The sequence below is a fragment of the Nelumbo lutea genome, chromosome 2 (assembly GCF_056320005.1).
Source record: "Nelumbo lutea isolate HS-2025 chromosome 2, American lotus-T2T, whole genome shotgun sequence".
NCBI classification, from domain to species: Eukaryota; Viridiplantae; Streptophyta; class Magnoliopsida; order Proteales; family Nelumbonaceae; genus Nelumbo; species Nelumbo lutea.
This window is the reverse complement of record NC_142685.1, coordinates 85922882-85936591: the sequence shown is the minus strand read 5'-3', so window position 1 is coordinate 85936591 and position 13710 is coordinate 85922882. Positions and strand designations below refer to the sequence as shown.

General features: G+C 40.7%; 1 protein-coding gene across 2 annotated transcripts in view; it reads left to right on the top strand.

Annotated features, from left to right (window-relative positions):
* The window catches only part of LOC148871703 (Tryptophan/tyrosine permease), a 114147-nt gene that overhangs the window by 49270 nt on the left and 51167 nt on the right, over window positions 1-13710 (top strand). For both annotated transcript variants that reach the window (XM_088968121.1, XM_088968120.1), the window contains one exon: window positions 9493-9549. In XM_088968121.1, the coding sequence (XP_088824247.1) occupies window positions 9493-9549 (57 nt within the window). The remainder of the gene's footprint in view (window positions 1-9492; window positions 9550-13710) is intronic.

The window sequence follows — 13710 nt, the reverse complement described above, 5'->3', positions numbered from 1 at the left end:
TGTCCATTGATCATTTGAGGCCACATGTTCTGTGTTTATCTCTCCAGCAAGGACCTTCTCCCTCACAAAGTGGCAATCAACATCTATGTGCTTTGTCTCTCATGAAATACAGGATTGGATGAGATATGGAGTGCCACTTGGTTGTCACAATACAGTCTCATAGGTCTATCCATGTGAAACCCAATTTCTTGTAGAAGATTCCTCAACCACACTAACTCACAGGTAGTATGTGCCATGGCCCTATACTTAGCTTCAACACTACTTCTGGCCACAACCGTCTGCTTTTTACTCTTCCACGTCACAAGATTTCCTCCAAGAAATGTGCAATAGCCCTTAGTAGATCTTCTATCATTCACTGAGCCTGCCCAGTCTGCATCTGTATAACCCACTACTTCAAGTTTTCCTCCTAGTTTATACAATAGTCCATGGCCTGGAGCTCCTTTCAGATACCTCACAATTCTAAGAATTGCATCCTAGTGAGGTATACAAGGGTTCTGCATGAATTGGCTCACCACACTAACTGCAAAGGATATGCCGGGTCTCGTGATAGTCAGATAGTTCAGCTTCCCCACTAGTCGTCTATACCTTCCAGGATCTTCAAATACTTCTCCTGTATCACTGCTCAACTTAACATTTGATTCCATAGGGGTCTCAGCCGGTTTTGCACCTAACAGTCCTGTTTCTTCCAATAGATCAAGAACATATTTTCTTTGGCACAGATTTACACCTTGTTTTGATCGGGCAACCTCTATTCCCAAGAAATATTTCAATGTTCCAAGATCTTTTGTTTGGAAATGATTTTACCGAAATACCTTTAATTTTCCAATCCCCAATTTATCACTGCCAGTAATGACAATATCATCCACATAGACCACTAATAGAATCTTCCTAGCTTCTGAGTTATAGCTGAACACTGAGTGATCTACCTGGCACTGCTTCATTCCAAAACTCTTCACCACTTCACTGAACTTCCCAAACCAAGCACGCGGCGATTGTTTCAGCCCATAAATTGCCTTCTTCAATCTGCATACCTTACCATCCTCCCCCTGAGCAACAAACCCAGGTGGTTGCTCTATATATACCTCCTCCACAAGATCACCATGGAGAAAGGCATTCTTTATATCAAGCTGAAACAGAGGCCAATCATTCATAACTGCCAGGGAAATTAGTACACGAACAGAACCAATCTTAGCCACCGGAGAGAATGTCTCCATGTAGTCCACTCCATACAACTGTGAGTAACCTTTAGCAACAAGTCTGGCCTTCAGACGCTCCACACTACCATCTAGCAAGTATTTCACAGTATACACCCATTACATCCCACAACATGCTTACCAGGTGGGAGAGTAGTAAGTTCCCACATTTGAGTATGTTGAAGAGCAGAAAGTTCCTCCTCCATTGCCCGCTGCCAATCAGGTGAACTGAGAGCTTCTTGAACATTGTTAGGTATGGAAATAGAGGATAAAAGGGAAACAAACTGGCGATATGATGTAGAAAGACGAGATAATGAAACAAAATTGGAAATGGGATGGAGGGTAGAACTGCGTTTACCTTTAAATAAGGCAATGGGTAGGTCAAGGTCTGAAGGTTCAACAATAGGAGCCATGAGAGGACCCACAGATGAGGTAGAAGCTGGAGGAGGGGCCGATGTCGTTCGACGTGTATACACTTGTCGGATTGGTGGACGTTCAGTGGTGATCTGCATGGGATGAGGTGATGAGTCTACTCCAACAACAACATCTGGAACTGGATCACTGACCGGGAGAGGAAGAGGAAGTGCGGGTGGAGACGAAGGCGCTTCAGGACTTGAGAAGAAGGGAACCGACTCAAAAAAGGTGACATCAGGGTAGACATAGCACTTACGGGTAATGGGATTATAACACTTGTACCCTTTTTGAGTCCGTGAGTAGCCAAGGAAGACACATTTAATTGAGCATGCATATAGCTTGTCTATTCCAGGGCTCAGATTTTGGACAAAGCACACAAAACCAAAGACACGAGGAATTAATGGGAATGGAGATAAAGTGGGAAACAAGATAGAGAAGGGGGACCGACCATGAAGGATGAAGGAAGGCATCCGATTAATGAGAAAACATGCAGTGAGTACAGCATCACTCCAAAAATGTTTAGGAACATTCATGTGGTGAAGAATAGACCGAGCAGTTTCAAGAAGCTGACGGTTCTTCCGTTCAGCTACCCCATTTTGTTGAGGGGTGTATGCACATGATGTCTGATGGATAATGCCACGCTGTTCTAAATACTATTGAAATGAAGTAAGAAAGTATTCACGACCACTAAAAAGCTTGTAACATCTAGTTGCTCCCTTTGCTGTTGCTGAACTTTAATATTTGGAGTAAGGGGGTGATAGACATTGAGTTTATTCCTTATATTCTTCATGTTGGCATAGTACTCTTCTAGTGTTTTGGTTCCTTGCTGTAAATCAAAATACTCCTGATAAAGCTGATACACTCTTGTTGTGTTATCTTGTCAAGAATATAGCTTCTTAGCATGCTCCCATATATCCTTAGCCGTATCAAGGAACATAAAGTTGGCACTAATTTTGGGTTCCATACTATTCCACAGCCAAGTCATGATTTGAGCATCTTCTTGCTCTCAATCATCAAACCCTGGAGAGTCCTCCGGTGGCTTCTCATCTCTTACATGCTTTACTTTCTTCTTTGCCTTGAGAAACACTTCCACTGATTTAGGCAATGGAACATAGTTCTCCCCATTCAGCTTAATTGAGGTCATTTGTACCCCTAGGTAGTCGAAGGAAATTACCACATTAGGTTTCTGATCATTGTAGTCATCTCCTATTGCTGCCATTGTACTCTTTCACAGCTGCCTCTAACCTTACTTCTCAGCTACAAGCTGATTGATGTTGTTCACAGTTTGATACTTCAGCACCTATTGCAGCCCCCAAACACAATAGTGGGAGCACACACTTGTTCTTCTTCACACTACTGCTGACTTCACACACCTATGACCCACATAAGCATCACAAGCACCACAACACAACAGTAGGCCCTCTTACAACCATTCAATAAAAAAAATTGTGCATCACAAGCACCACAACACAGTCAAACTGCTACACCCAGTTCAGATTTGTTTAACACACTTAAGAGGGCATTACACGACCACAAGAAGCTTGGCAAGGTCACTGCATTCCACCTTACACACTCGGCCACCTACAGCAGCCCTAACACCACTCAACAACTCACAACAGCCCTACACCATTTGGTTACTGCACACACAACCCTTCTTAGGGAAACAATGAACCTAGTTCTCTAGGTACTAATCAATACTAACTGATTCTTGAAGGGTTCCTACCCAGAAATACCAGCAACACAAAAGGACTAAATAACCAACCTTCCTTTGAGAGTTTCAGCCAACCATTCACTGCTGAAATCACCTTCCTTGATGAAGAAAACTGTGCGCAGCAGAGAGCAACGAGCTGTGATGTCTCAAACCTAGGGCGAACCAGCTCTCTCCATTAACTAACTAGAAACGAAGAAGAGGGTGTCACGAATACAGCTGAGATGCTTTGTAAGCGGAAGCAGGTCAGAAGCCTTGCTCTGATACCATGTTTTGGAGCAGCTACAGTAATCCGAACTAGTGAAGAAGGAAGAAGAAGATGAGGAAGAAGACAAGAGAAAGAGAGAATAGGAGGGTTTAGTCGAAACTGATTAGTCTCCCATTCAGTCGACCCCCTTATGTTTATTAGGTTCTAATTATACTTACAAAGACTAAACTGCCCTCACTTAAGTGTGGGGCAGAGTACTCTAATAAAACAGCCACATAAGCAAAGTACTTAACTGACATGAGATTACTAAACTACCCCTATTCGGCTCACTCTAACAGGTTGTTTCCTGAATTATTCAAGGGTATTTCAAGTCAAAGTTTAGTTTGTGAAGTGTGTCAGTTGTCAAAACAATGTAGAATTGTTTATCCAGTTTCTAGTAATGAAATTCAAGCACCTTTTGATTTGGTTCATTCTAATGTTTGGGGCCCTTCACCTCTTGTTTTTGTTGATGGCTATCATTACTTTATCAGTTTTATTGATCACTACTCATGATGCACATGGATCTACTTGCTATAAGGATGTGATGAAGTGCCACGAATAACCATGGCATTTTGTAAAATGATTGAAACACAATTTGACACGAAGATTAAGCAATTCCAATCAGACAATGCTACTGAATATTTTGAAAGATCCTTGAACCTATTCATGGAGGATGCTGGCATGCTACATCAGTCATCTTGTGCTAGTACCCCTCAACAGAATGGGGTTGCTGAGCACAAGAATAGACACCTATTGGAGACCACTCGAGCCTTACTATTTCAGCACAAGGTTCCCAAGTACTACTGGTCTCAAGCAGTCCTTACCGCATCATATCTGATAAATTGGATGCCATGCAAGCTGTTGGGTATGAAAACTCCTTTCTCTGTCCTTTGTCCTAATCTTCCAGACTTTCCTCTTGCACCTAGAGTCTTTGGTTGTGTATGTTTTATACATGTAAATGATCCAAAGAATACCAAGCTGGATCCTAGGGTTACGAAAGGAATCTTTCTAGGGTACTCTCCTACACAAAAGGGTTACAAGTGTTATGGTTCCGCCACCAAGAAGAAATATGTCACAAAAGATGTGGTATTTTTTGAGTGTCAATCCTATTTTCATTCTTCCCAGAATCCTCTTCAAGGGGAGACTAGTGGGATGGAAGAGAATTCTTCTTCCCCCTCCTTTTTTTTGCCTCTTTCTGCCTCGAGCCTTCCATCTTCTCCTCCTGATCCTCCTAGTTGTAGCATCCCGGGTGAACCTAGTGAGGTTCCCATTTTGCTTGTTACCACTCTTGATGCTGCAGATGTTACTAAGGACTCTAGTAGGCAACAAAAAGATATAAGAATCATCTACAACAGAAGGAAAAAGGGCCCTCTAACTCATGACAGCAACCAATCGGACTCGGATCAACCTGTCTTAGCAACTCCAAGTAATCTTATCACACATACTTCTAATTTGAATCTCCCTACAACAGAAGGAAAAAGGGCCCTCTAACTCATGACAGCAACCAATCGGACTCGGATCAACCTGTCTTAGCAACTCCAAGTAATCTTATCACACATACTTCTGATTTGGATCTCCCTATTTCTCTTCGTAAGTCTACCCGTTCTTGTACTATCCAACACCCCATTGCTGAATTTGTTTCTTACTCACGTTTATCTCCTCGTTATAATTCTTTTGTGTCTGGTCTCTCCTCCGTGCATGTCCCTACAAGGTACTTAGAGGCAGTGTCTGACCCAAGATGGAAAGAGGCTATGAATGAAGAAATGAAAGCCCTAGTGAAAGCAAGGATTTGGGAATTAGTGGATCTACCGGAAGGGAAGAGCACTGTCAGATGCAAGTGGGTGTTCACTGTAAAGCATAGGGAGGACGGGTCGATTGAAAGGTACAAGGCCAGACTTGTGGCAAAGGGGTTTACTCAAAAGGAAGGGATTGGCTACAAAGAAACCTTTGCTCCAGTAGCGAAGTTCAACACAATCCGGGTTTTTTTGTCATTAGCTGCAAACTTCTCATGGGAGCTACATCAGTTGGATGTGAAGAATGCTTTCCTAAATGGCGATCTACATGAAGATCATGGATCCTCCACCAGGTTATGTTTTTGATAGGAAAGTGTGTAAACTGAGGAAAGCATTATATGGTCTTAAGCAGTCTCCTCGGGCTTGGTTTGAGAAGCTTTGTGGGGCCATGAAGAAAGTGGGGCAGATCATACCTTGTTCATAAGGAAACAAAATAGCAAACTTACAGTACTCATTGTCTATGTGGATGATATGGTGATTACTAGGGATGATTTGGAAGAGATAAAAAGATTAAAGGAGTTCTTGGCTTCTAAGTTTGAGATCAAAGACTTGGGCCATCTGAGATACTTCCTTGGGATTGAAGTTGCTCGGTCAAAAGAGGGCATTTATATATGTCAGCGGAAGTATGTCCTTGACCTCCTAGAAGAGATAGATATGATGGGGTGTAGGCCAGCAGATACTCCAATAGAATAGAACCATGGTCTACAAAAATCAGTAGGAGAGAACTACCTTGATAAAGAGACATACCAAAAGCTGGTAGGGAAGTTGATATTATCTGTCTCTCACTCGACCAGATATTGCTTATGCTGTACATGTTGTCAGGCAGTTCATGCACTCTCCTAAGATCCCTCATATGAGAGCAGTGGAAAGGATTCTTAGGTACTTGAAGACTTGCCCAAGAAAAGGAATTCTGTTTAGAAAACACAATAAAATTGAAATTGAAGTGTATACTGATGCAGATTGGGCCGGTTTTGTTGGGGACAGGATGTCAACTTTTGGGTATTGCACATTTGTTGGAGGGAATCTGGTTACATGGCGGAGTAAAAAACAGAATGTGGTTGCTAGATCAAGTGCAGAGGCTGAATGTCAAGTTATGGCTCATGGTGTCGCTGAACTTCTGTGGCTTAGGACCCTTCTTAGTGAGCTAGGGATAAAGATCAAGTGTCCTCTCAGGTTGTACTGTGACAACAAGGCTGCCATCAACATTGCAAATAACCCAGTGCAACATGATAGGACGAAACATATTGAGATTGACCGACACTTCGTTAGAGAAAGAATAGTCTCAGGGGAACTCTGCATTCCTTATACTCCTTCCGATATGTAGATTGCAGATGTGCTAACAAAAGGGCTAGCTTCAACGGAATTCTTGGACTTGGCAAGCTAAACATGACTGACATCCATGCTTAGCTTGAGGCGGAGTGTTGGTTCGGCTGATTTAATGTATATGTTAGTCATTGCTGGGTCAAACATATATATAAGATAGTAGGGTCGGCTGAAAGGTTTAGAGCCGCCATTCTCAAACTATCTCCTCTTCTTCTTCTCTTCTTCTTCTTTGGCTGCTGTGTTCCAGCAAACAGAAACAACAGTCCAGACACAGTACTGGAGGAAGTCAGGGGACCTGAAAATATACAACAAACAACTTCAGCAATCAATAACTCAAAGTTGACAGTCCAAAAAAAGGCAAGTTTTAGGACTGTCAAATCTAAAACCTCTCAAATATCAATCTAAAATCTGAAACAATTTAATGGGAAGCAAGAAAACCCTAGTACAGCACCAGATCTAAGGTTACAGGTTGACTGAATCAGCCGATTGAGAGAAAACTGTGATTTGCCAACATATCAGGTGTCTTTTCCAAGAATAAAGTGGTACCTTGTGCTGGTCGAAACAACACTCAGAAAACTCCAAACCAGAAACTAAGTGTAGGGTTGAAAAGAGCTTGAGAGAACCCTTCAATCTGGAGAGAAAAACCTAAATCACTGGCTGGTTTATAAGGCCTGAAGTCCGAAGCTGTTGCAGTCAAAAAGGGTAACTGTACAGTATTGCCGCCCCAAGAAGAAGATCAGAATTCCTTCAAAAATTTTACCAAATCAGATGCTGTTCGTAGGGTGAATAGATCAGGTCTAGGTAACACTAGACCTGAAGTTTGGCCTCGAACCAATGTCTCCCAAGAAAGATCTAGGCGACACCAGATCAGGTTATCACAACCACAAATTGGAAGAGATTCACCATTAGCAGTAACAATGTGATTTTCAAAGGAACATGGTTTAGGGGACTGACCAAAGGAAGCCCTAGTCATGTGGTTTGAGGCTTTCAAGTCAATGATCCACTTATCTGATGGGGAAGAACAAAAGTAAATAGACTTACCAGATAGACCAATAGCTGAAAAAGCAGAGGAAATAGCCAAATGACATCAGTTGACAGATTTTAACTTCAATAAGAGAGCTAGAAGAATCTGCCTTTGGAGCTGAAGTGGAGGAAGATGAGACATCAGGTGATTCAGCCACTGCATGATAGGCCTTAGGCTCTCTCCCTTCTTAGGGGGCCAAATGGGGCATTCAACAATGATATGACCAGTTGCTTATAGTAGGTAAAAAAGTTATTTTTCTTGCAATGAGATGGCACATAACCAAAGTTGCACTCATAACACTGTATCTTTGATAAATTTTTCTTTCCTTTTTGCTTAGTAGCCAGAAAAATGACATCAAAGCCATGCTCTATTATCAAGAGAGGACTGAGTAAGAAGCCGGTTTCCTCTCTCAATAGTTCACAAAGACAACAGTTTGTGATTAAATCCCCCAAGTGAACCAACTCATATTCATTCCAAAGATTTAGAAATCCAGCATAGTACTCTCAAATCCTTTTCTCTCCTTGAGCAATATTGTCTGGAGATATTGGACTGCTAATAAACTTTCTCAAGGTAGTCAAACATGTCATGTGCAGTCTTAAGTCCTCTCATAGGAATAGCCACATCAACAATGACTGAACCTAAGATCTAGGAAATGACTTGTTCATTCTCAATCTTCCATTGCTTCAGCCCCTTTGCATCACTAGTATCAGGCATAGTTGTAGAGCCATCTATATAGCCCCTCATCCCTTTTCCTTCTGCACTATGGAAGTTACTACCATCAAACTTAACTGATATTGTCTGATTCGTCTTGGATCCCATCACTAGTAAACATATACGAGTACAGTGAAAGAAAGACCTCTGAAGTTGAGGAATGCTGTCCAAATCGCAGAGGAAATGAAAAATTAAAATTGCAGTCCAAAAATGGAAGGAAACCCTGCTGCCACCCAGAAGAGAAGATCAGAACTTCTCCATATCTCCAAGACTGCTTGAAAAATGATGTGACATCTAGGGAGAGAAAAACTGGATGAGGCAACACTACCACTAAAGTTTCAGCTCAATCTAATTTGTTACAAGAGAGTTCTAATAAGAACTCTTCTGCTGGTTTTTCTGAACAGAGAAAACCGTTTTAGGGATGATCTCACAAGATGACTGATGTGAACAATTTGCCTAAGCAAGTGAAGCAGAGAAGATGAAGATACAACAGATATGTTCAGTTGGTCTCAATCTGTCAAGCCAATCCAGAAACATAGCTTCATATTTAAAAGGGGTAAAAGTACAAGTTTAACCTTATAAAAGAAAATAAGATACAAAAGAGTACATGAGTCTAGTGTAAGTTCACATTTGTTTCCTTCTCTCTCTGAATCTTTTAATCATTGGAAGGACCCAGGAAAGAATAATAAGATTATAAGCTGAATCTGAGTCTGAGAGGGGCCTCATCCTTTTTCTAACGATGTTCCCCTGAGATCCAAAGCACAATTTTGTTTTTTTATTCACTTAACGGAAGGGAAAAATCAGCATATCAACTTTGCTGTTAATATTTAACGACGATGTCAATTATCAAAGTACTTGGGGGTATTTTAAGGGAATTTTCAAATAGTTGGGTAAGTTTTAGTCAATGGTCAGAAAACATAGGGGTAGTTTAAGTACTTTTCCCTAGATTTATTTTTTGTATACTTGCACAGGTGTTTGTTTGATATTTAATTGGAATTTATGAATGTTCTGGTTTTCATCTTTAGCACTCTTAGGTAGCAATATTATAAGTGACATTAGCTTTTGAATTATTCTTGCAGATGGGAAAGTGCAACCTTATTTTCAATGGTTTTGGGAGGTATATGCTACTTTGGAAGGTTGGTTGTTATGTCAGTTTTTTCTCAATATCCTATACCTAATTGAGTTAATGACAGAAATACCCTCTAAACCTCTCAATATTGTTTCTAGTATCCCCTTCAAATAATGGATTGCATATAAAATATAACCTAGCTTGTTACAAATGTTATCAACCCTTCTTTAACTAAAAAATTTAGTAATCAAATCAGCTAGTTGATTTTCAGTTTTCAAAAAAGGTTAAATAAATCTCAACTGAAGTTTTTATCTCACAAAGTGGAAGTCCAATTCAATATATTTTATCCTTTAATAAAATACTAGATTGGATGAAATGTGAGCAACAACCTGGTTTTTAGAGAATTTCATGGAAGGTGAAACCATATATTCAATCTCTTACAGTGAATGGTTTAACCATATTCATTAACATGCAGTACAACCATTGCTCCACACTTCAACATTACTTATTGAAGTTACACTTCATTTCGTACTCTTCTTGGCAATGTTCCCCCAGAAAGGTTCAATACCCTAATGTAGATGATCTTTTGTTAGAAGAAGTTTCTGTCGAATGAGCATTTATTTACCCTTCAACCTACAAATGACCTCTTGAGTATATTCATTGTCTAGGAGTTCATTTGGGATATCACAATATTCTACTAACAAAGTCCTAATGGGGAAGCCCAGGAACATGCATAAATCGATTCATCACACTAACCATAAATGAGATGGTAGGTCTTGTGATGATTATGTAATTTAGTTTGAACCAACAACCTATGTTTTTCTAGATTATCAAATAATTCTCATTTATTAACACGCTCAGCCTCAAATATGCCTAGGGGATATAAGATTGAGGTTTCTATTTTCTTAGGGCTAGGATTTCACATAAGAATACATTATCCATCTTCTCTTTTGGTTGGAATCTTTATTTCATTTTCCAATTTATGGTCAATATTAGAAAGACATCCTATAATTGTAGATGTAATATGCCCAAACTCCTAGCTAGTTAATATAACCAGAAGTTGCAAACTAGCACACCAAAAGAATAATAAGACTGAAGTCTCTAACAACAATCAATAGAAGTTTGAGGATGTCCGAATAATCCGTCCTTAATAGCAATCAACTAGAGAGAATAGTTGGAAGAAAGCTGTTGAGGTGAATAGATTTCTTGTATTTGGGGCAGTAGAATAGCTTAGTATTTCCTTTCTTTTTTTAAGGGCACTCCTATCCATATTTTATCATAAACAGGGGTATTTTTGTAAACACCATTTATTTACACTAATACAAGTAGTGGGCCGACTGGTTTAGAGTATTAGTGACTTCTAAACTATTCTCTAATCAGTTTTGACCCAGTTCTCTTCTCTCAGTCTTCTCCTTTGTCTTTCTCTTCCTCTTCGTTCTCTACTTTCTCCTTTTTTCTTTTATTTTATTTCTGGTTGTTGACTCATTATTGATTGACAGTGATTACCATCTTTTCATGATATCAGAGCAGGTGAAGTGATTAGGGTTTCTTTTCTTCTTTCCTCCCTAATTGTTTGATTTTTTTTTTCTCTTCTAAGTGTGCTGCAACTATTGTTGGTGATTGGAGTTGAACCCAGATAGATTTCTGGGTGATTTGTGATGGTCTATACCATTACAGCTTCTGTGAAAAGTGACTGGTGATGTGTTGTGACCCTCTAGTGGACTCAAACCAGGAGGGAATCCATTGTGAAGTGAAAGGTGCTGTTTTTTTATGATCATGAGAGTGACAAGGTTGGTATTTTCATCCCCTATTTGCTTTCAGTAGTTTTGTTAGGCCAAGATAACCTTTGGAAGTGTGTGTGTAGAGAACACTGATGTGGGCCCCACAGCCACGGTCCCACTGTGTTCGTAGGGTAGAAGATGTTCTAGTCTGCCTAGGGTTAGCTATTGGTCATTTAGTTGTTTTAGTTGTTATTTATTTCAGACTTATTTTTTGCTCTATTTGTTATGTAAAGACTAAGGGCAGATCTGTCCTTTCCATGTAATGAGCATAACCTATAAATATTAATTAAAGTGGCGGCGGCAGGACATTAAGCTTCTGCTCCTCCTTTCAACCCTTGTGTTCTACTGCTTCTCCTCCCTCTTCCTCTTCTTTCCTCTTACCTTTCTTCTTATCTTCGATCCTGAAATCCATTAGGGTTCAAGACTGATAACAGTCCTAAACTTCTACTTGGTATCAGAGCTAGGGCTTCTCATGTGAGTCTAGTCCAGCCGACCACATGAGAACCATCCAAGGCTGGAAGCTGAGAAAGCAGAGTTCATTGACTGGTTCTTGGAGATCTCCAGAGGATTAACAGCTGTTTGAAGAAGTGCCACAGTTGCAACGAATTGGTGATCAAGAAGAATCAGAGAAGGCTAGGGTTCGGGTAACCTTGGTAGGTAGCGAACTGCATCCTATTGTAAGTCTTTTATTTTCTGAGAGAAGTAACATCAGAGAAGATAGGTTGGACCTATCCAGCAAGGATGGCCGAACCACTCTAGGGTTTTGTCTTATCCCTGTGGTAAACCCTAGTATTAGGCCGAACCTTGTGATCTTATCCCTGCGGCAAACCCTAATAGTTCTCCTCAACATTGATCAGTTTTAGGGTTTCATATTAACCCTAATACAAACCTTATCCGTACGGTACTGTCTGGAGTGTACGGCTCTTAGGACTATTAAAACCTCAAATTGGCTTCAGCATATCAGATTGCTCCTCAAACTGTTTTTTTAGTTTTCTTTTGGGGTTTCGAACACTTCTAAAGGGGTGAAAACAGTTTGGACTGTTGCTGTTGTGTGTGGTTATTGATTTCAGATCAGTCTTATACATGTTTCATGCACATCTACCGTGAGTACAGATTGGTTCTATACTGATTTTGTGACTATGGTTGGGAGTCCTAGTGCTGGTTTTGACTGTAGTAACCATAATTTTGAGACTTCCAGTTCTTGACCGAAATGGAGTTTAAGAATTCAAGTTATGGTGGTGGTTCTGAGACAGGTTTTCAGATTACAACCGTAAAGTTTGATGGATCAAACTATTTGGAATGGGCCCAATCAGCCATGATGGCTATTGGGGGAAGGGGCAAAGTAGGGTATCTCTTGGGAGATGTGGCAGAACCTTCCAAGGGAGACCCTATGTATACCAAGTGGGTCCAAGAAAACTACTTGGTTATGACATGGCTCTGTAATTCTATGCAGCCCCATATCAGCCGAAATTACTTATGGGCAAAGACAGCCAAGGAGATATGGAATGTGATGAAAGAGACTTACTCCCAACCCCTTAATGTTGCCAGAGCATATGAGTTGAAATGTGAGGTGAATTCCCTTAAACAATGAGAGAAACCGATGTCGGTCTACTTCTCTACCTTGAAGTCCCTGTGGCATGAGATTGATCACTTAGAGACTCTTGAGTGGTAGAGTCCCAAAGATGCTCAGATACATAGAAAGCACATCGAGACAAACAGAGTGTTTGAGTTCCTGGCAGGACTGAATTCAGAATATGATATTGTGAGGCAGCAGAATTTGACTAGAGATAGTGTGACCCTCTCTTAGGCATACTCCTTAGTGCACAGTGAAGAGACCAGGAGGAAAGTCATGATGCAACCTTAGCCGCTTACACCTGCCTTGGTAGCTGTCAAACCCAAAACAGAGGGTGATTCAGAGAGGGACAGAAAGAAGGAAGATAAAAGGGATGTGGTGTGTGAGCATTGCAAGAAATCTAAACACACAAAAGAAACATGTTGGAAGCTGCATCCACATTTGGTCCCGGCAAAGTTGAGAAATAAAAGGGGTAATGCTCATGTGGCTATGACTACTGATTTAGCATCTTCATCTGGCACGAGAGGCACACCATTAGAGACCTTAGCTACAGTTCGGGCTGCTCTAATACAATTGGAGAAGGAAGTTGACTGTTCAACTCAGTTACCGCAGTCATCATCAGCTCCGGCCACATCGGCCTTTGCACACTCAGGTACTCGAGCCTCAGCCTACCATGCCTCCGCTCCAAGTACTACTGAACCGTGTTGGGTAATAGATTCAGGTGCATCCGACCATATGACTAGCTTGCCCTCTTTGTTTACTACTTATCACTTATCTTCTATTTGGGATAAAGTATCTATATATGATGGCTCTCTTGTCCCTATTTCTGGCAAGGGTGACATCAAACTGTCAGATACTATATCCTTGTCCTCTA